The following is a 22,664-nucleotide window of genomic DNA, read 5'->3' on the forward strand; positions in this document are numbered from 1 at the left end:
CACGAAAAATTGTAAATGAGTGAGTCCTGGTTCAGTTCTTCATAGCAAAAGGGGTTCTAAAGAAAGACTTATTCCTGGCTTAAAACACCTGAAATAATCTAAAATAGAAAGGGATTTAAGTAAATTATTGGAGTGTGTTAAACGAGGAGGAAATGAGCTGCAAAGCATTTCCTTTTGAAATTTCAGAATATCAGTAAGAAATAGGAATTCAATCAAGAGAAAGTTCTGAGAGACCAGAATGACTGCAGGATGCTAAATTTTGGAGAATTACATAATAAGGACTTTTACACATAAAGGTTATTAAGCTACATTCTGAGAGCTTAAGAGAAAAACAGCACTCAGTGTCACAACAGGATGATGCTATATGCCTATAATTAAATATTTAAAACAAAAAAACTTAACATAGAGCCTTGTAACTTACTAAATCTACAATGGGCAGTTAGACATATTTGGCTTCATCTGCCGCTTTTGTAAATCAGTGTAGCTGAAGTTCAGCTGAAGATTTGCCCCACAGTCTCAAGAATACCCACCTCTACTCATTCCTCTAATACCATTTTGCATCTTCAGTAAGTGCAATATCAAGAATGTTATTCTACATTTTGTTCCTCAAAAGCTCACCAACATATTTTCCAAAATATATTCCTCAAAAGCTCACCAACATATTTTCCAAAATCATAGGAAGTAAAATAGCAGAGAAGACACAGGAAGTGATGTACAGACTTAAAGATGCATACATTTTAATAATAATAAAAATAAAAACTAACTCAAGACAAGTTACCAATATCACACTGCCAAAAAAAATCAACTGAAGTTTGCATTTTAAAACCCAAAGTTCCCAGTACTCTTGAGCAGACTCATGGTATCACAATTATCTTTTTACCATGTAATAAAACTTTAAATACAATAAAGGTCACAGGAAATGCTCCAGAACCCATATAGTTATTAATTTCAGCTTGTTTTAATACAATAAATGTGTAAACTTCGTTATTTCACTGGGACTTACACAAAAGAGGTGGTGAGAAATCTCCCAAACCTGCATACATATCCTTTTAACATAGGAAATGGAAATGAATCCCATAATGAAGTTCTGAGTTACAAATATACCGTGTCCAGCAGCAGAGGCTGCTCTACATTTTTCAACTCATAGCATTTGGAAGTTGATTTTATCAAGTGTTCAGCACAGATTTAACTCTGGTGAAGCTAATGATAAAAGTCCTATTGACATCAACATGAGAAGATGCAGATCAAGACTGAGCGTTTCTGAAAATCTCACCCCACATGTATATGCCCAGTTAAAAAATAAAGTATGTGGAAATGCACATGACATAGAGTAATTGTGCAACTGTGAGATATTGTGTGACAGGTGGGAACTGAGGCTCCATCAGTGGTAAGTGGCAGAGAGCACAGCAATATAGTAAGGCTATAGAAATCCTCTGGGCCTGATATTTACATTCTAATTCAGCAGACTATGTCATGTAAGGTTTCCATTGAAAGTCTGTGTCATGTGGTCCATCATAATTTTCGAGAAATGTATGGATGGGGATATGTATATATATCAGAAAACATATTCTTAAAGTATCAGGCATTTTACACATACAACTTCAGCATATGCAAAAGCGTGCATGCTTTTCTGCACATGTATTCTGAAAACACTTTTCTTATTCTATAATTAATTCTAGTTATGCTCTAAATTTCATATCTCGCTTATAAATCCTGATTTAGCTGTAATGTTAAAATACACTTCTACTTGTTGATCCTCTCTAGTCCAGCACAATTTCATCCAGCAACATCTGTAATCTAGCACAATTTTAGTTCTAGATTTAGGAGAATTTAGTGGATGACCACTTACTATGGTTGTGACCAAGTTTCTGTTGTCCCATAAAGTTTATTTACAGCCACCAGTCCTGGCTCTCAGTGTTCTGTGGTGTTTAGTTCTAATTTATACTTAAATGTCTTCTGAGAGCCCAGTAGGCAGTGCAAATGTTGCTAATGCTGCTAAAAATATTAACCTCCCATGGAAGAGCAAATTCTCTTGTTTGGCACCAGGGTGCAACACTAGAAAGTTCAACCTATACTACATGGAGTGTTAACATTATTTGGAACTGGATTTTTTTCCCACACTCTTCATCAGGATATATGACATTCAGACTTAACACTGTGTGCATATTAATTATCACCTAACCTTACTCTCCCTCCAGTCCCACCCCAAACTCTTTCTCCCAGATGGCAAAAACAACAGGACACTCTCTTCAGGGAATGTCAGTGTTTTGCATGGAAACCAGTCTCAATGATTGTTGTGCCCTTGAGAGAGAACAATATGGCCTGGATAAAAGAAACTACAGTAGAGACACAGATTTCATTTAGCTGATGTGCATACATAATTCTGGAGCTTGTCAAAGTTCAGAAACACAATTCTTGCTCATAACTGCTGTGCGAAGAAACTATTGACACATTGTCAGTAATAAATGGAAAGCACCTTAATTAAGATCATCCCGGTTTAATGTCACCATTAATGTAAGCATACGGTCAAATCCAAAGTCCCAAGGATTAAAGGACTTTATTGGGCTCAGACTGGACCCATTGTTGATTTTAACTTCACTAAAATAAATAAAAATGTTAACGAAACACATGAGAGATAACTGATGCACAATCAACATCAGTGGGGCATGCATAATGGGCGATGCAAGAGAGGGAGAATCACCTTGCTCTTAAAGACTGCTATTTTCAATAGAATAAAATCAAGTACTCAACATTCCTACTCAACTTAAAACCACCAGAACATGATGGTAAAATAGCACTACTGTTTGAATTCCCTTAGCAATAGAAACTGACAGCTTCTCTGGAATGGTTTGGTACATCATTCAAAATTATTTTCATCTGGGTGATATCTGCAGAGGCATGAGCTATAAAATATTTACAGGATGTGTATATATCAACTCAAAGACCCTATTTATATAGGACATAGAAGAATTTGCCTTACAAGTTAATGTAATCTTGTAATTGGCTGTATTGCTATTTGAATATATCTATTAATTTTCTATTCTGTTTTAATAACCCAACTACACACAAATTATTCTTTGAGGTCATAATGAAATAAGCCTGTGCAGTCAAAGCAAGGTGAAGTAGGTTAAGTTGGCATTATTATTTGAGACATATACATAATTTATTTAGCAATTTCCCCCATGACAAAACTTTTGGTGCTCACACACCTTTCTGAGATTCCAAATTAATTTTTAAATGATTTATTCTCACTTCATGTCTTACAAAGAACACATTTTATGCAAATGGATGGTTGAGGTATCTTGTCAATCTGCAGCACAATGAAAGGTTTATTGTACAATATTTGAACTTTTGCACCCCAGTCTGCTTTCCTTTAATTGGCCATGAGCTCTCTCTCACGTGCACATACACACACACAAAATCTTGATAGTATTTTACTTGCCATTTAAGGAGCAATTAAATGGGTCATTTGCAACTAAATGTGGACAGTGCTACCGTACCTCATCAAAAATATTTTTTTTAAAAAACTGCACTGTTTTATTGATATGAAAATTGGACTAAGCATTGGACACTACAGATTAAAAGAGCCAGTAATTCTCCTATGTACTATCTTCAAAGGGAGCAGGCCCACTGGTCATTTTAGAAGGTCAGACCCTAATTGTATTTAGCATAAACAATGAGGAGTCCTGTGGCACCTTAAAGACTAACTGATTTGTTTGGGCTTGAGCTTTCGTGGGTAAAAACCTCTTCATCAGATTCATGGAGTGGCTCCAGGAATTGTTTTTTAACCCACAAAAGCTCATATCCATTAAATATGTTAGTCTTTAAGGTGCCAAACGAATCCTTATTATTTTTTCAGATACAGACTAACAAGGGTACCCCTCTGCAACTTATGGTAACATACTCAGTGGTGATAGCCACATGGTACTTTGCAGACAAAAGAGATAAACTAAAACCATCTCATTTAGTCACCTTACCTGTTGACTGCACTCAACTGACCCTCTTCATCTGGGTTGCTCCTTATATTGTGAATTTCTTTGATTCCTTCCATCCCTCCTTCCATATCCACAAAAATGTATGCCCTCAGTTGCAGGACGGATAACATTCAGTCATGGAAAATTGAGGTACTGAAGTGAGACACTACATGGCTTGATCCAGGACTCACTGAATTCACACCAAACAAGCACACCAACTTTAAGAGGCACTGGGTCCTCCTATAGCTCATCAAAGCTCAAGCTAGACAACAGTACCTTTTAGACACTGAATGTATCCTATAGCTCTTTAGTGGCGTAAAGCCATTGATTCTATTAAACACAGGCAATGACTCAAAACTGATCAAGACACCCATATTTATATACTATGGAGCCATCAGTGCATTGAACAAAATTTTGCAGGCCAGGACATTTTCAAGTTCTTAGCTATGACCGTTAGTTAGTAGCATCCTTCAGTCGATGTAGACTATGGAACGCGCCCTTCGTAGTTCCGTTTGGCATTCTCATTTGCAACGTCGGCTGTGACTGTGAAGACCCACACAAGAGTGACAGTCCTTCTTACATCTGTTGCATATGTAATGGGTGTCTGACAGGTCCTTGCTGTGCTTTCTGTGGGCTCACTTCTCCTCTGCTAGCTGTCTGATCCTCAACTCAAGCTTCTGAAGGCCCTTGTATAGTTCCTGCCTCCATCTGCTGTGATCATCTGCCAGCTCCTTCCAGCTGTCTGGCTTGATGTCTACTTCCCTGAGGTCTCTCTTGCAAACATCTTTGTAGTGCAGCTGGGGGCATCTAGGAGGTCTTTTGCCAGAGGCTAGCTCGCCATACAGGATGTCTTTTGGGATCCTTCCATCATTCATCCTGTGGACGTGGCCAAGCCAGTGGAGCCGCTGCTGCCTGAGGAGGATGTGCATAGTTGGGATTTCAGCTTGCTCAAGGATGGTAGTGTTGGACACTCTGTCCTTCCACGATATTCCAAGGATGTGCCTGACGTATCGTAAGTGGAAGACGTTCAGCCTCTTTTCCTGGCGTGCGTACATGGTCCAGGTCTCACTGCCGTAAAGGAGGGTGCTGAGGATGCAGACTCTGTAGACTTGCATTTTGGTGTGAGTGTACAGCTTGTTGTTATTCCACACTCTCTCGCTGAGTCTGGACAGAGTTGTGGCTGCTTTACTGATCCTCCTATTTAGCTCAGTCTCCAAGGACAGGGTGTCAGTGATGGTGGACCCGAGGTAAACGAACTCGTGGACGACCTCTAATGTATAGTTGTCAATGCTGATTGATGGAGAAACAGCAACGTCCTGAGCAAGTACATTTGTCTTCTTTAGGCTGATGGAGAGCCCTAAGTCCTTGCATGCCTTGGAGAACTGATCCAGCAGCTTCTGAAGCTGGTCTTCTGTGTGTGACACTACATCAGCATCACCTGCGAACAGTGTATCTCTGATGAGGACTTCCCGTACCTTAGATTTAGCTTTCAGCCTTGCAAGATTCAACAGTTCCCCATCAGATCTTGTGTGCAAAAAGATGCCCTCTGTTGAAGATCTAAAGGTGTCTTTAAGGAGGACTTCGAAGAAGATCCCGAACAATGTCGGAGCAAGGAAGCATCCTTGTTTGACGCCGCTCCTGATGCTGAAAGCATCCGATAATGTGCCATCATATTGGACGGTTCCTCTCATGTCTTCGTGGAAAGACTGGATCATCTTGAGTAACCGTGGCGGACATCCTATCTTGTGGAGCAGTTTGAACAGTCCATCCCTGCTGACCAAGTCGAAGGCCTTGGTTAGGTTGATGAAGGCAGTATAGAGTGGCTTCCTCTGCTCTCTGCATTTCTCCTGAAGCTGCCTCAGAGAAAAGACCACGTCGACAGTAGATTTCTCTGCGCGGAATCCGCACTGTGAGTCAGGATACACCCTCTCCGCAATCTTCTGGAGTCTGCCGAGGATGACGCGAGCGAACAGTTTACCAGTGATGCTTAGGAGGGAGATTCCACGATAATTGTTGCAGTCGCTTCTGTCTCCTTTGTTCTTATACAAAATTATGATGTTAGCGTCATGCATGTCCTGGGGAACTTCTCCCTCTCTCCAGCACAGGCACAGGCACAGTAGCTCATGTAGGGGTTCCAGGAGAGTGTCTGTGGCACACTTGATTACCTCTGGTGGTATACCATCCTGGCCTGGGGCCTTTCCTACTGCAATGTTGTCGATGGCTTTCTTCGGTTCACCCACAGTTGGTTCCTGGTCCAGTTAGTCCATTACTGGTAGGAGTTCGACAGCATCGAGGGCTGAGTTGACCACAATGTCCTCGCGTGAGTACAGCTCGGAGTAGTGCTCGACCCAGCGCTCCATCTGTTTGGCTTTGTCAGTGATGACTTCACCAGATTTGGATTTCAGAGGTGCCATCTTGTTCTGGGTGGGTCCTAATGCCTTCTTGATGCTATAGTACATTCCCCTGAGGTTACCAAAATCAGCTCTGGTCTGGATGCTGCTGCATAGCTTGAGCCAGTAGTTGTTGGCACAGTGCGTGGCTGTCTGCTGTACTGTTTTTCTGGCTGCTCTGAGCGCTTGCAGGGTATTCTTGCTTGGCGAACGTTTGTACTCCAGGAGCGCAGCGTGCTTTTTTTTGATGGCTGAAATCATCTCATCGGAGTTAGCTTCGAACCAGTCATTTGTGTTTCTAGCTCTTCTTCCAAACACCGACAAGGCCGTGTTCTGCATTGTATCCCTCAGCTGCTGTCTGGATGTCACATCGGCACCCCCAGGGTTGCTGCGCCTTGAGGGTCGTTCTGAACTTTTCAGCTGTCTCTGAGTTAGCCGTCTTTCTGGCATCAATGCGGGGCCTTCCAGTTGGTTTAGAGTGGTGCAGCTTCTTGGGAATCACCTTGAGTTTGGAGCAAACTAACGAGTGATCTGTATCACAGTCAGCACTATGATAGCTGCGTGTCAGAAGGACGTTTTTGAGGTTATCACGTCTAGTGATGACCACGTCTAGTTGATGCCAGTGTTTTGAGTGTGGGTGTCTCCATGACACTCTGTGCTGTGGCTTGGTTTGGAAAAATGTGTTTGTGACGCACAGATTGTGGTACGTGCAAAGTTCGAGCAGACGCTGACCATTTTCATTCATTTTTCCTACACCAAAGTGGCCTAAGCAGGAAGGCCACGAGTCATGATCGGCTCCAACTCTCGCACTGAAGTCACCCAGAATGTACAGTTGTTCGCGAGCAGGTATTTGCGCTATGGCAGCACTAAACACGTCATAAAACTTGTCTTTTACTTCTGGTGCGGCGTACAGGGTTGGGGCGTAAGTGCTGATCAGGTGGACAGGACCGGCGTGAGTTTGAAGTATGACCTGAAGGAGTCTTTATGATCCACCCATGACTAATCCACCATTTGTAGAAGGGTGTTTCCGATGGTGAAGCCAACACCATGCTCCCTGGGTTCTTCTTGGGATTTACCCTGCCAGAAAAAGGTGTAGTCCTTTTCCTTTAGAGATCCTGAATCTGCGAGATGTGTCTCTTGCAGAGCAGCAATGTCAACTTGGAGACTCTTCAGTTCGTCATTGATGACAGTGGTTTTTTGGGTGTCGCTGATGTCCTGAAGATCTTCAGTCAGACTAGTCAGCATGGTCCGCACATTCCAGCAAGCAAGCTTAAAACGTTGATGGTTTCCTTTTCTTGTTGATTTTCTTATTGGTTTGCCTGGTGCTCAGCTTTCAGGTCACTTGTCTGGTTTGGGAACCTTAAGACTTACGCACCCAGTGAGGCAGGTGAACTGTGGTGAGATGGTACCCTATTGGCTGGGGACTGCCCAGCTTGAGGCGGGCGGTGACTGTCCAGTGAGATGTGATGATCTCTCCCACCGTTGGATGCAACCCCTGGCGCTCGTTCTCTACGCCAATCGAACAAGAGCTTATAACCGGTATCTGTTACCTCCCATGTTGGTTCAACGCTGTTAGTGATGCTGGAGTACCTCTCTAGGCGTGAGCTTGGGCGATTATTGGGACCCTGGGCTGCCCAGATGCCAGCGTTCCCCTCTCCGCTTTACTGATATAGTCCAAAGGAGAGGATAACCTCTATGTCTGGTACCAGCTCAGCTGCAGGAGTTGCCAGGTCAATGCCAGAAACTGGCACAGAACCGCCTTAGGACTTCCCTCTGGCTTTTCTGTCAGGGTTTACTCCCTTAGGCTTGCTCCTTTCCAGGATAACCCACAAGGCAGTGAGGTATGGAGAAAGTGGGTACGGTCCGGCTACCTCTTGCACCTCCCTGGCACCACATGTCCCCAAAGCTCCCCGTGACGACCACCTCGCCTCCCCAGGACCCTCCTCCCCACCCATCTGCCTCTCATCGGCTACCATCACCCCCCAGATCCTCCCTCCGTGTCCCCTTTTCCCCCATCCACTCTCATGTCTCCCAACTGCACCACACTGTCCCCTATCAGTTCTCGTTGTCCCCAGGTCCCCCTTCCCCCAGCCTCTCCGCACCTGGCCACATGCTGCTGCAGCCCCACGTTCTCCAGGAAGGCGCCGATCTCGCAGCCCAGCCGCACGCTGGGTCCCAGCCAAACCTACCAACTCTTCATCTGGCTACAGCTGTCCCTGGAGCCCCACAGGTCTGGTGCAGTGCGTGCATGCAGGGAGCGCAGGACTGAGCCTGGAAACCATGCAATCTGAGCCAGCACGCCGCAAGCAGCCTCCGTGGGTGCTGCCATCCTCTCAGCCATACTAGATGCCCCCAAACCACTTGCCCACCACTGACATCCCTCAATCTCGCCCCCCCCCCGCTCCTCATGCTGCAGGGGGTCCCTCAGCTCCAGCCAGCAGTTGGGGATGATGCTGCCTCTTACACCTTAAAAAGTAACTAGCTCCCTCTAAGCTCCCCCTCTAAATTCCCCTCTCAAAACTCCCTTCTGTTAGCAACCACCCTGTTCGCGTGCTCCCTGGTCGCTTGCCAGCAGGGCTTTAGAGCTCTGGCCTACCTGAGAGAGCCCCTCCCTCTGACTACTGCTGAGCCAATTGGCACGCAGCCTGAGCACATGGCCAGCCTGAGCCCATGGCCTTTCAAACAAACAAACAAACAGCTCAGCACTCCAAAAACCAAATAAACAGACAAACCCAGGCGCAGAACCCCCAAACCCACACACGCACACACTCCAGAGAGCCACTTACCCAAAGGTGCTGTAGTTTGCCCCCTCCTTCCCCAGGAGAGCCCCTCTCAAAACTCTCTAACTCCCTCCTGTTAGCAAGCACCCTGTTCGCATGCACCCAGTCACATGCTCCCTGGTTGCTTGCCAGCAGGGCTAAGCTAAGCTATGCTTAGCTATGACAATTCCTAAGATAATATACCAATAAAAGCAAAATATCATTTTAGAAAACTATATATATATATATATATATAGTAAACAGTCTGATATACTCCACAGTCTTGTGTTTGCACATATAGTGTACATTAAGTTAGCTGGTGGAATAAAGAGATGTTATTAGTGTTAATATAAGATGACTTATTAAAGCCATTAATGAGTTACACAGGTCAAACCTTTAGAAATCCTTTAAAAACACATTTAAAATAGCTTTTACCAGATAAAATGTTAAAACAAAAATAAATTTGTGTTTAAAGAGAAAAATGTCACCAAATGCAAAAGTTAAGGTCTTCAGGATAACCCTAAGACCTCATCCCTGCAAAAGTGATGAATGTGGACAGTATTATTTATGCACAGAGAATTAGCATACATGACCTTTGGGATTTCATATGTAAACTTTTTATAGCAATGATTTATGTAGACTGCACATATAATACTTTCAGATACTAGATAGGCTATTACATATAAACTTATCAGGCAACATAAAATAGTCACAGGTGAATTAATTTATTATGAGAATCTTAACTTTGTGTGTATTCTGATCTGTGTTTAAACATAGAAACTTAAAGTTATGTTAGCACCAAAGAGTTATCATTTTGTCCAGTTTACATATATACATCCTCCCCCCATCATACACTTTATTGTATATACAGGAAGTCTCAACTTATGAACAGGATGTGTTACAAAAGTTCGTTCATAAGTCAGTTGCTTGGAACTTGGAACTCAATGTTCTAAGTGGTAGTCAGATTCCCAGGCTAGCCCACAAAAGCCTATTTAACCCACGATGTAGACAAAATCTTGTAGATTCTCAATGAAATAAAGTAGAAATCATTTTTATTTAACCTGGAATATGGGTGCTTGAGGAAAGCCAGGTTTAATTAGAGGAGGATGTGGAGGTAGGTGGAGATTCTGAAGGGAACTTCTGGGCATCCTTGCCCTCACCCCTCGCCTTTGCTCTGGGTTCTGCAGCCACTCCAATCTGCCACCTCACCACTTCCATGCCCCCCACAGGCTATAGCCAGCCCTCACTTACCAGGAGGTGGTGAGCACAGATAGAGAGCACAACTCTGAGTGAGGTGGAGGGCAGCCATGTAGCAGGCAGCTAGAGAGAACTGGTAGTTTCCCCTTCAAAGTACTGCTTCTCTCCAGCAGCTGGCTATATGACCACGCTGATCCTCCAGTGTCCTCCAGATGGCACTTGTCTGACCCACCAGCCCCTGTGTGTCTTGCCTGATCCCTGGAGGCTGCAGGTGATCTTTTGTTCATCTGTGTGAGTGTTCAAATAATTCAAATGTTTGTAATTTGGGGACAGCCTGTGTACAAATTTGTACCCACATGGACATAAAAAAGGGACACTCCAATGGGAATATGCTTTGCTGTATAACTGCAAATGACTTCAATGAGAACAAGACAGAGCATAGTATTACAGTTAAGAAGCATCCAGAGAACAACAAATAGGTGAATGAAAAAAATCTACAAAAAGAACTTACATGAAATGTAACAATGTAAACTGACAAGTGGTACTTATTTACCTATTCTCTCTCCCGCCTCTCATTTCTTGGCTCTACTTTACTCCAGTCAGCATTAGCATGGACATTATTTACTCATGCAAAGAAAAATATTGTTTCACTTTTCTTCATGATCTTGTTGTCTTTACTAAAGTTTCCCAAGTATTCTGTGTAAAAAAAATTGATCCACATATCTATGTTGCATTACTTCACAATATTCCTAAGTTAAGTAAGAAAACATTGTGATCTTGCCAACCACAGCACATTAGGAACACCAAAGAAACTTTAAATTATGTTGGCATAATATTATTTAAGAGACAGCACCTTAAAAAAAAAGAGAGAGAGATAACCTTGGATTTACTAGTTACTTGCCGACTATTGATGTGATCACCTTCCAATGCTTGAAAGTATTCTGACATATACACAATTTTATGACCTTTAAACCAATCAGTTAAGTATTTTGTACCCATCTTATCTATATTTGCCACCCTACAGATATATGGCAGTATTTCACACAGATATTAAGGCTTAATTTTTATTACTTCTGTTTAATTTCTAATAAACTTATTTTCCCACAAATTATGAGTTCACCTCTTTAGTCCCTCATTAAAAACTTTGCTATTGACTATGTCCCACAGCTGATTCACTGAAGATTAAGAGCTGTGGAATGGGACAAAAGTCATTTATCTGTCCCTAGTTTACTGCTTTCACCAACAGTGTATACAACTGCCACTGAGCTCAGCTCATGCCTAAGGTTTTGGATCTTGGAGTTACTGTAGCTGTGACTAATTGACTAATAGTTTAATTTACATCCCTTTAGATACATTTACAGGAAAAGAAAAAAAATATTTTCTTCACATAATAACTCCTCTCATGACAAATACACTTTACAATGAAAATACAATGTAAAGGCTTATTTGATTAAATTAAAACTAATTGTGTCAGGTGGAATGTTATCAGGCACTGAGGGTGCATCTACGCTAGGAACTAACTTCAGAGTTAACGTTGAAGTAGCCAGCAGAGGGACTACACGCATTTTCCCTTACTTCAATGTTAACTTCAGAGTCCTTACTCCATTCCTGGGAATGGAGTAGTGCCCTTCTTCGAAGTTTAACTTCAAAGTACGATGTGTGTAGATGCTCAACTTCAAAGTTGCTTACTTCGAAGTTGTCCTTGAAGTAAGCAACTTCAAAGTCACTTTTATAGTGTAGACACAGCCTAAGAGGTTTGAGCCTGAGAGATGTGACACAGTGCCAATGTACTCTTTTTCATGATAACTACATGCACTCAACTCAGTAGCTTCAGTAAGCATTAAGTTGCTCCTTAAACATAAGCATCTCCTTCCCATGACAGTGTAATTTTCTGTATACATCATAATTAGGAAGTAAACATGGCAAACGATGGAAGATCACATTGCAAATGGGGCAGCTTCAGTACCTTCATTTTTATTTTTCCTTTTAAAATGCATTTTTTCTAGTATCTCAACAATTTCTCTTGCTTCTCCTAGCTTTGGGTAGTTTTTAATTTTCTGCCAGGAAATTTAAGGGGAAAATGTTTCCAATTTTACTGAAATGGACAGTTCAGTTTAAGAAAGGGAGAGACAAACAGTTTTTCAAAGGTTTTCAGCATCTAATGTAACATGAATGAACAGGCTCTTCTGGTAGCAAAACCTTGAAGAAAATACTCTGATACTAAAATAGATCCTTAGCCTGAGATTTCAGGTATTACACGGCTTTTCTCAACATCAACTCGCAGCAATTTAAACTAATACTATTCATTTATGAAGGGAAATGATGCCCAAATTTGAATTCGAAGAGTTTTGATAGTCACTTATTGTGGTTGATAGCTAATTTACTCTGACCAACAGCAGGAAAATATAAAGTGCAGCAGTACTCTGACCGTATGAAAATCTTCTTTCTGAATGCCTTTGTTGTAATCCCAAAGTACTGAAGCGGTTACCCTGCTTCAAAATTTCCCACAGTTTCTCGTATTATTTCACAGTTATTCAGCAGAATATAATGGCACATTGTTACTGATTCACAAGGAGAGATCACAGCTGACAAAAACAATGAGCAGAAAAATGACTTTAGAAAAAGAAAATTAAGATGATTAAAAAAAAATGAACCTGAGTTCTAGAGTGAGATGTGGAAGTCTAATCAACGAGGTCCAAAATGTTTATTATACAACACAGTTTCTTAACACTCAATGAGAAGGTTGTTTGTGGCCCTGATTCACAAAAGCAACATACCATTGCTTAAGTCCATCCTTATTCAGGAAGACACTTAAGGAATTTGCTTCTTTTTAAGCATACCCTTAAATGCTATTGATTAAAGGTGAACATGTGCATTAAATGCTTTTCTGGGTAGGAATACTTTTCTGAATGGGAGGCACAGGCTTTTAGTTTTATGCATAAAACTATTTTGTCTGACAAACTTCAAATTGTTGCGTTATGGGGTAGAAAGATGTTGCTGTGCCTCTCAATACACATTTAAGATTACAGCAGTTTCGTGAAATTAAAGTCAGGGTGAAAGAAATAGCATTTTCTCACTCAAATATGCAGGGCTTTACATTCACAAGGATAACTGACCCTGTTTGTTATAAGACAAAACATGCAGGCCCCCATCCTGAAATGAGATGTGCACAGGCAGATCTCTGAGGCAGCATGGAACACCAGCACACTCAATGAGGTGAAGCACAGGCATGAAAATCCACAGGCATGCACTGCACTGCAGAAACAGGGACTTACAGTGCGTAACATGCTTTGGCAGCAAGAATGGTAGGAAACTGCTTCAGTAATTAAAAAAAATGCTATCAACACTATACAGTACTTGAGATTTAACAGCTGAATGATGTTTACCAATAATCGCTCAAGGCATAAAAAATTCCAACCCACAAGCAAACAGTTGTGTCTGCATGTTCCGCTAGTGACAGTCTCATTTTATAATCATGTATTTGTTATTTACACCAATTCACCAAGTAGACAGTTGCTATTTTCACACCAAGAAGAAAATTCTAATTTTCAATTAAATTACTTGCAATATTCCCTGCTGATGCTAAAAAATTAAAATATTATTGTCAAGTTCTTTGCAAAAGTTATGTCTTGTCACATAAGAGTGCGAAAGTGACTTGCTTAGTCAATTATGATAAGAAACATAATGGCTTCATTAAATTGTTAATAAGTGCAAAAATGCTTTTTAAAAAAACACTAATACACATCAGCCTAAATTATCGTTCTAGAGGAAGAAAGTATATTGGAGCTGTTGGTAAAACAAGCAATTAATATGATATTTGTATGCTGGCAGGTAGCTAATTATCTTTTTCTGTTGCAGAAGGCTTTTGAGAATCATTTAGGAGCAAAAGAGGAACATCATTATATTCTATTAAATCCTATTAAATTAATGCTTGGACATAGAACTAAAAGAGGTAAATATGCTGAATAAAAATTTGAATAACCATCAAGAAAAATTACTGTGTAATACAGCTACTTACATCATGGCCTACAAGTTCAGTCTGTGTGGATTTATCTGCTTGGGAAGTGAGAGGCTTCTGTAAATGTTGGGCTTTCTCCTGAAATACAAAACAACATATTGTAGGTGAGTCATAATCATCCTCACTGGGCTTTTGAGCTACTAACATCCAGATAATAAGTGCAAAACTCATGCAATGACAGCTGTTTGGAAATGGAGTTATGATATTATTCTCACTGGGATATTTGTTTTCCTGGTACTGCTGTCTTATGTATCAACTGATCCATTTATTAAGTGGGCAGTGAGCTCATAAACTGTGAGTATGCATGATTCAGAAGTGCAACGGGAATATCACTGCAATGGGACACACAGAATCTTTCTTCAGGAACAGATGAAGGACTCTGTTAAACAAGTCCTTCTGCGGATGCCACAAGCATATCTTAAGATAGAGATGTTAGCAGCTTACTATACTAGTCAGCAAAGCCACGTTCTGAAGAATGAGAAAAGAGTCACGGGCCAGAGATAACTGGAATATTTTCACATTGAAATACATTGAAATATTCAAGCCAACATGTTTTGTGAAGACATATCAATTTTTATTACATCTTCACTAAAAGTGTTTTTTGAAGAAAACAGGGTCAATTATTTGGTCGTGAGGGACCCCCCCTCCCCCTGCCCCACACACATACAAGGCATTTTATTTCTCCTTCCCAGATTCTCCTCCCTGGAGTCTGTCTTTCTCCACCTGTGGCCAAAATATAGTATTTTAGCATTTGTATAAAAATATATTAACTATAATGAAGATATGTCTTTTCACCCTGCCAGCTACCCTTCCTGATTAGGAAGGAAAGGCCTGTTCATAGGTACGTATTGCATAAGCTGTCAATGCTTACTCCAATGTTGAGGCAAGAAATGGGCAGAAAAATCTTTCAGATGTATTTATAGTCATCCTTTCTGTTTTTAGATTAATGTTTTGATTCCATTTGGGTGGTATAAAAATCCTGCAGTAGTTATATCATACCCGTAAAATGTATTACATTGTCTTTCTGGGCTTACGAGGAAGGGTATAATTCTTGTTTGGGTAAGTGAAGAATACTGCACATGAATAACAAGAGAAGGCCATCACTAAATCCAGATGGTAAAGGGAGGAGTGAGATTTGGAGGCACTGCAAGATTATCAAATGCACCTCTTTAATCTGATGCTGAACAGGGGAGTGGGGTTAGACTGACCACCCTGAAGCTAAGGCAAGTCCTGCCTGGGACCAAACAACAAGCCTAACTGAAATAACCATGGGGCAACTCCCAGACACAGTCATTTGAAATGCTGATGAAGAAAGAAAAAAATGTGGAGATACACATCTCATAGAGCTGGAAGGGACCTTGGGAGGTCATTGAATCCAGTCCCGTGGCCTCTTGGCAGGACTGAGCACCATCCCCCCTCTGCCCCATTTTTTTTTTAAATACCTTTGCCACAGTTCCTTAAATAGCTGCCTCAAGGGTTGAGCTTACAACCCTGGTTTAACAGGCCAATGCTCAAACCACTGAGCTATCCCTCCCCCACACAAAAAAAGAAACAACCTTAAGTTAAACACTCATTAGCTACGTCTACATTGGGATGCTACATCGAAATAGCTTATGTAGCGAAATCGAAATAAGCTATTTCGACAAATAGCGTTTACACATCCTCCAGGGCTGGTGCCGTCGACGTTCAATGTCGATGCTGGACAGCACTACATCGAAGTAGGCACTGCAGGGGAGCGTCTACACACCAAAGTAGCCCAAATCGAAATAAGGGTGCCAGGAACAGCTGCAGACAGGGTCACAGGGCGGACTAGCACTTCCAGGGCAACAGCAAGCCACTCCCTTAAAGGGCCCCTCCCAGACACACTCAGCCTGCACAGTACGCGGTCTGCAGAGCCACAAGCACGCACACCCCATGTAAGCACCATGGACCCCCAGCAAAAGCAGCAGCAGCCAGAGGCCCACACACCCGCCCCTGGAGGACCAGTGGTTGCCCTGTTCAGTGCCATGCAGGAGGCAAGCTGACCATCTTTTATTTGAGGAAGACGAGCTGTCCTTGGGGGATGAGGAAGCAGCCCCAGACCTTGCTGCCCTCCCAGCCCTCCCCCCCCACCACCACACACGCCGCCGGCTGTGGAGATACCCCACGAGCACGGACTGGTGGGAGCAGCTGGTGCTCGGCGAGTGGGACAATGACCGCTGGCTCCGGAACTTCCGAATGAGCCAGCAGACATTCCTGGAGCTCTGCCAGTGGCTCACCCCTGCCTTACGGCACCAGGACACCCCCATGCGACGTGCCCTCATGGTCAAGAAAGGGGTCAGCATCGCTGTCTGGAAGCTGGACACTCCAGACAGCTACTGATCCGTAGGGCAGCAGTTCGGCATGGGCAAGGCCACCGTCGGGGCTGTCCTCATGGAGGTAAGAGGACCCAGTGGGGGGCGGGGAGCCCCAGGTGGAGGGGGGGAGCCCTGGGGGCGGAGCCCGGGGGGGAGGGCCAGACACACCCTGAACACCCCTCACCGGTGCTCTCTCATGTCCTTCCCCTGCAGGTCGTCTGCGCAATCAATGCCCTGCTCCTCCACAGGCTTGTGCAGCTTGGAGGCCCGGATGCTGCCATTGCGGGGTTTGCCAGCCTGGGCTTCCCAAATCACCATCCATGCCCCTGAGCACAGAGGAGGACGCTTCCTCAATAGGAAGGGATACCATCCCGTGGTCCTCCAGGCCTTGGTGGACAGCCGAGGCCGCCTCTTGGACATTTATGTTGGCTGGCCTGGCAGCACCCACGATGCCTGGGTGTTCAGAAATTTGGGCCTGTGCCTCCAGCTGGAGGCGGGGACCTATGTCCCCCAGCGGGAGATCCCTGTGGGGGACACCACCATATCCCTCTGCGTCGTCGCAGACGCAGCGTACCCCCTCTGGCCCTGGCTCATGCTCCCTTACACAGGCCATGTCACAGCCGGCCAGGAGCGGTTCAACACACGCTTGAACCATGTGCACCAGGTGGTCGAGCGCACTTTTGGCCGCCTCAAAAGGCGCTGGAGGTGTCTCCTCACCCGGCTGGATGCAGACCTCACCAACATCCCCCAGGTTGTGGGCGTGTACAGTGCACTCCACAACCTGGTGGAGAGCAAGGGAGAGGCCTTCTTCCAGGGCTGGGCTGTGGAGGCTGGCAGGGCCGACGTCCAGCCACCTGCTGCCCCCAGTCGCTAGGTTGACCCTCAGGGGATCCGGGTCCGGGAGGCCCTGCAGGCCCATTTTGACCAGGCTGTGGGGTGAACGCTGGCAGGGCCAGCTGCGGGTGAGCCACCCACTGCAACCCCCCATCCTCCACAACACTCCCTGCCCCCACGCCCACACCACAGAGAACCCAAGAGCACCCCCACAACACTTCTGTGCAATAAAATGGAATTTCTTTTAAACAAAACCCTGCAACCTTGCATTATTAATATTAAAACAGAAGAAGAAGGGGGGAACTATTTACATGGGGGGGCAGGTACAAAACGGGGGTAGAACAAACATTATTTATAAAGATGGGGGGAATAAGTCCAAAGGAAGGGGCCAGAGGGGGCCTTGGGGGGCAACGTCCTCGGCCACGCACCCCTATTTTCCTGCGCCTGGTGTTGGGGGGCGCGACCCACATCTCAGCTGGAGGCCCGGTCGAGGCTGTGTGGGGGCCGGGAGAATCAGCAGATAGGGCCGGGCGGAGTCCGGAAGCCCATGGTCCCCCTCGGTGGCAGGCCCCAGGACGGCTGATGGTGGAGGGACAGCAGGCGGAGCGGCAGGGGGGGCCAAGTGCCATGCGATGGCATTGAACGTGCGCATGAAGGCCCCCCAAGCCTCCTGGCGCCAGGCCAGTGCTTGCTTCTGGAGGTGGAGCCGCCGCTCCTCCACCTGCAGGCGCCACTCGGACACCGCCAGCTGACACCAGAGGGTGGCGAGCAGCTGGGGGTCCGTGGACACGCGCAGATGGCTCCACTGCTGTTGGGCTCATCCTGGGGCTGGTCCATGCTCTGCCAAAGGGCTAGCCTGGTGGGATGGCCCCGGTGGGCTCTCCGGGACCACAGATGGCGCGCCGGTGCTCTCCGGGCCCTCCGATGGTGCAGCTGTGGAACAGAGGGGGGAAGAAGAGTGGAGACAGCCGTTAGTCTGGGCCCTGACCTGTGGCCCTTGTCCCCCCACCCCTCTGCTGCTGGTTCCCCATCCCCGTCCCCCAGAGATGCTGCTGATGATGATGATGGGTGTCCAACCCCCTCCCTGGGGGACCCTAGGTTCTGCTCCCCCCATCCCCAGGAATGGGGCATGGCACTGTCCTGCTGGGGGGCAGGGGCTGATGGACTCTTCTGAGGGACATGCCACTGCTGTCCTCGGGGCCATGGTCATCTGGGTGTGTGGAGGGCCCTGGTCATGCCTCTTGTCCCTGCCCCTTAACCCCGGGGGTGTGCACCTGGGGGCTACATACCTGACACTCTGCTCCCACGGTCAGGGGACAGCCATTGGGTGGATGCCCTGCTGGAGCTGCAGGAGGGCAGGGTGATCTGGAGCCCCCCATCACTGTAGGCCCCCTCCTCCTCCTCCGGTGTCCCAGGGGTGGGCTCCTGGGGGGGATGCTGGGGTGCAGGGCTGGCCTCTGGGGCGGACTCCATTTCCAGGGCCTGCTGGGGCTCATCAGCCAATGTGTCAAGGGTGGCCGGGGGGGAGGAGGTGTACCGGGGGCACAGGATGGCCCTGAGCTCCCTGTAAAAGGGGCAAGCGGCGGGGGCGGCTGGCTGTGTCCCGGGCCCGGGCGTAACCCTGCTGCAGCTCCTTTACCTCACTCCTGACATGGTCAGGAGTGTGGCCAGGGTGACCCCGGGCAGCCAGGCCCTCGGCCAGCTGAGCGAATGCATCTGCGTTCCGCCTCTTGCTCCCCATTACCTGGAGCACCTCCTCCTCGCCCCAGAGTCCCAGCAGGTCCTGGATCTCAGCCTCCATCCAGGAGGGGCCCCGCTGCCTCTTCCTCCACTGGCTGGCAGGCTGGGAGCCCTGGGTCCCCTTGGGGAGGGTGCCCTGTGGGCACCTGGGGAGCTGGCTGGATGCCATGGGGTGCAGGGTGCTGGCTTGGGGCTGCCGAGGGACGTGCAGGCTGGGCACGTGGCAGTGCTGCTGCCTGCACGAGCTCTCAGCTTCCTGCACAGGAAATAAGGGGGCGGGGAGCTTTAAGGGGCTGCTGCATGCGGTGACCATAGAGCTCAGGGACTGGAGAGAGTGTCTCTCAACTCCTCAGCTGATGGCCGCCATGGAGGACCCCGCTATTTCGATGTTGCGGGATGCGGATCGTCTACACGTGCCCTACTTCAACGTTCAACGTCGAAGTAGGGCGCTATTCCCATCTGCTCATGAGGATAGCGACTTCGACGTCTTGCCGCCTTACGTCGATTTCAACTTCGAAATAGCGCTCGGCGCATGTAGACGTGGCAGGTGCTATTTCAAAGTTGGCACAGCTACTTCGAAATAGCCGGCTAGTGTAGACGCGGCTATTAAGTGATAATTGATTGCAGCATGACACAATGAGTTCCACAGACTTGAATGGCAAAAAACTACTGTGGAGATGGAGTGTTTTGCAACAGAACTTTGTATTCCATCTTTCAAAGCCTTGGAGCATCAGACTGTGAATGACAGAATCTGGCTCCTCCACTCGAGCCCAATCTAACTGTACATTTGATTGGTCTGAACTACAGATTTATGACCATAAGAGTGGTGGCAGGAGGGGCCCTCTGGGTGGAGATAGCTAGGGCAGGTCCTCACAGGGAATAGATCAGAAGATGACCCCACAGATTATAAGGCCTGGGATGCGCAGTCCTAGGGATGGGGGTTCTATGTCCATCACTCCGAAGAGAAGATGGGTGGTAATGGTTGAGGACTCCCTCCTAAGAGAGACAGAGTCATCCATCTGCCATCCACCCGTAGAATCCCAGCAAGTTTGCTGCTTACTGGGAGCTAGAGTCCGGGATGTTACAGAGTCTCTTCCAAAAATAATCAATTAGAGTACCTCAAGTCTTGGTTCTGGGTCTGGTTTTGTTCATCATCTTTATTAATGACCTGGATGAGGGATTGGATTGCACCCCCAGCAAGTTTGCAGATGACACCAAGCGAGACGGAGAGGTAGATACACTGGAGGTTAGAGATTGCATCTGTAGTGACCTGGATAAATTGGAGGATTAGGCCAAAAGAAATCTGATACAGTTCAACAAGGAGAAGTGCAGAGTTCTGCACTTGGTATGGAAAAATCCCAAGCATTGTTTTAGGCTGGGGACTGACTGGCTAAGCAGCAGTACAGTGGAAAGGGACCTAGGGATTGTGGTGGTTGAAAGGCTGGATGTGAGTAAACCATGTGCCCTTGTAGCCAAGAAAGCTAATGGCATATTGGGGTGCATTAGGAGGAGCACTTCGAGCGGATCTAGAGAAGTTGTTGCTCCTCTCTATTCTGCACTGGTGAGGCCACATCTGGAGTATTGCATCCAGTTTTGGACCCCCAGTATAGAAAGAATGTGGATATGCTGGAGCAGGTTCAGCAGAGGGCAACAAAAATTATTAAGGGGCTGGAGCACATGATGTATGAGAAAGGGCTGAGGGATCTGGGCTTATTTAGTTTGAGGAAGAGAAGACTGAGGAGTGATTTAATAGCAGCCTTCAACTTCCTGAACGGAGGCTCTAAAGCAGATGGAGATAAATTGTTCTCAGTGGTGACAGATGGCAGAACAAGGAGGAGTGGACTGAAGTTACAGAAGGAGAGGAGTAGGTTGGATATTAGGAACATCTACTTCACCAGCAGGGTGGTGAAGTACTGGAATGCGTTGCCTAGAGAGGTGGTGGAATCTATCCCTAGAGGTTTAAGTCCCGGCTTGACAATGTCCTGGCTGGGATGACTTAGTTGGGGTTGATCCTACTTGAAGCAGGGGGCTGGACTTGATGACTTCCTGAGGTCCCTTCCAGCCCTATGATTCTATGAGCTGCCAGAAACAATTTAGAAATAATATAGATTTCTAAAGTGTAAATCTCTCCAGTGGCGTTTGCCTATTTACATCACTAGAGAATCTGGCCAAAGGTTTTCACCTAATTTATTAGTTTCCAGTAAGAAATCAGGTCAAGGAGAAGCTTTCTTTTACTTTGACCAAGTGGAGCATCATTTTTCCTGCCACCCATGGAGACGGTGAAATACTCAGGCTTGGTCAGGATCTGCTAAAGGCACAGTGCTAGTTGCTCCTTTCTTGGGGAGAGGGAGATGGTGGAAAGGAATTGGTCCCTTTACCACCAGTAGCTGTAGGCAAAGTGTGCGTGGAAGGGGGGTGTCACTTTTCCCACAATGGGTTCATGGGGAAATTTAATTGGCTGTTCACATGGAAGTTAAACTCTATTGTCACAACTCATTTTGTTGACCTGGGACAGATCTGTATCACAGGTGCACCGCAGGGATAGGATACAGCAAAATGAACTGATAAAGGTTCTAAAAGAAACATTTATTAAAAAGGGGTGGAAATGGGGGTGAGCAGAGCTTCTGTGACTAGCACAGAAGGAGCCAGCCCCCTTCCTTTATAGCTCACCTTAATCCTCATCTGAGGGAGGAGGGATATTAAGGTCCTAGCAGCAGACCTTAACAGAGGAAAGGAGTAGGGCTAATGGAACTCCCCCACCCCAAAGTATTTTCTGAAATTATCAAGGAATTACCTACAATGTATGTTTTTTTTAAAAAAACCAGGTACACTCAGACAGTTGTTAATAAATCTGCAGCCTAGTTAAACCACATCCAATGTCTCCTGGCTTTCTATTATAGCCAGAGGAAATACTGATTTTTAGCTTTTTGGGAGTGGCGAAAGCCCTCATATGACAACTTCAGTTTCAGAAATATTTAAAAGGTAATAAATAGTACAACATAACACTGCCAGACCCCAGTCATCTGTGTACGGGATCGAACCTACAACTTGTGAAGCTAAATACAAGAGCCCCATTAAATTCTAAGTGGTTCAGTACCATCATAAGGGACTCGACACCACACCCAGCAGGTGTTAGGGTTATAATAGTATATGTGAGAGCAAGTCTATTAAAGTCTTGACTCTTCTGGTGTACTAAGTAACTACTTATATGTTATCATTCAACAGGGATTTAAAAGCATGGCAGTGTATCTTTTTACACAATTTTCAATAAAACTGTAAGTTGCATAAGCAATAGAATTCTTGATATGACACAATAAAATTAATTTATAATCCATTCTTATGTTCTCCTATTAATTAATGCTGGGTGCAATACTTCAAAAGCAATTCTGCAAGGTAAACACTTATTATTAAAATCG

General features: G+C 45.4%; 1 protein-coding gene across 2 annotated transcripts in view; it reads right to left on the reverse strand.

Annotated features, from left to right (window-relative positions):
- Positions 1-22,664, reverse strand: part of CCSER1 (coiled-coil serine rich protein 1) — a 1,054,165-nt gene that overhangs the window by 388,338 nt on the left and 643,163 nt on the right. For both annotated transcript variants that reach the window (XM_074993602.1, XM_074993603.1), the window contains exon 9: positions 14,339-14,416. In XM_074993602.1, coding sequence (XP_074849703.1) covers positions 14,339-14,416 — 78 coding nt within the window. The remainder of the gene's footprint in view (positions 1-14,338; positions 14,417-22,664) is intronic.

The sequence above is a fragment of the Carettochelys insculpta genome, chromosome 4 (assembly GCF_033958435.1).
Source record: "Carettochelys insculpta isolate YL-2023 chromosome 4, ASM3395843v1, whole genome shotgun sequence".
NCBI lineage: Eukaryota > Metazoa > Chordata > Testudines > Carettochelyidae > Carettochelys > Carettochelys insculpta.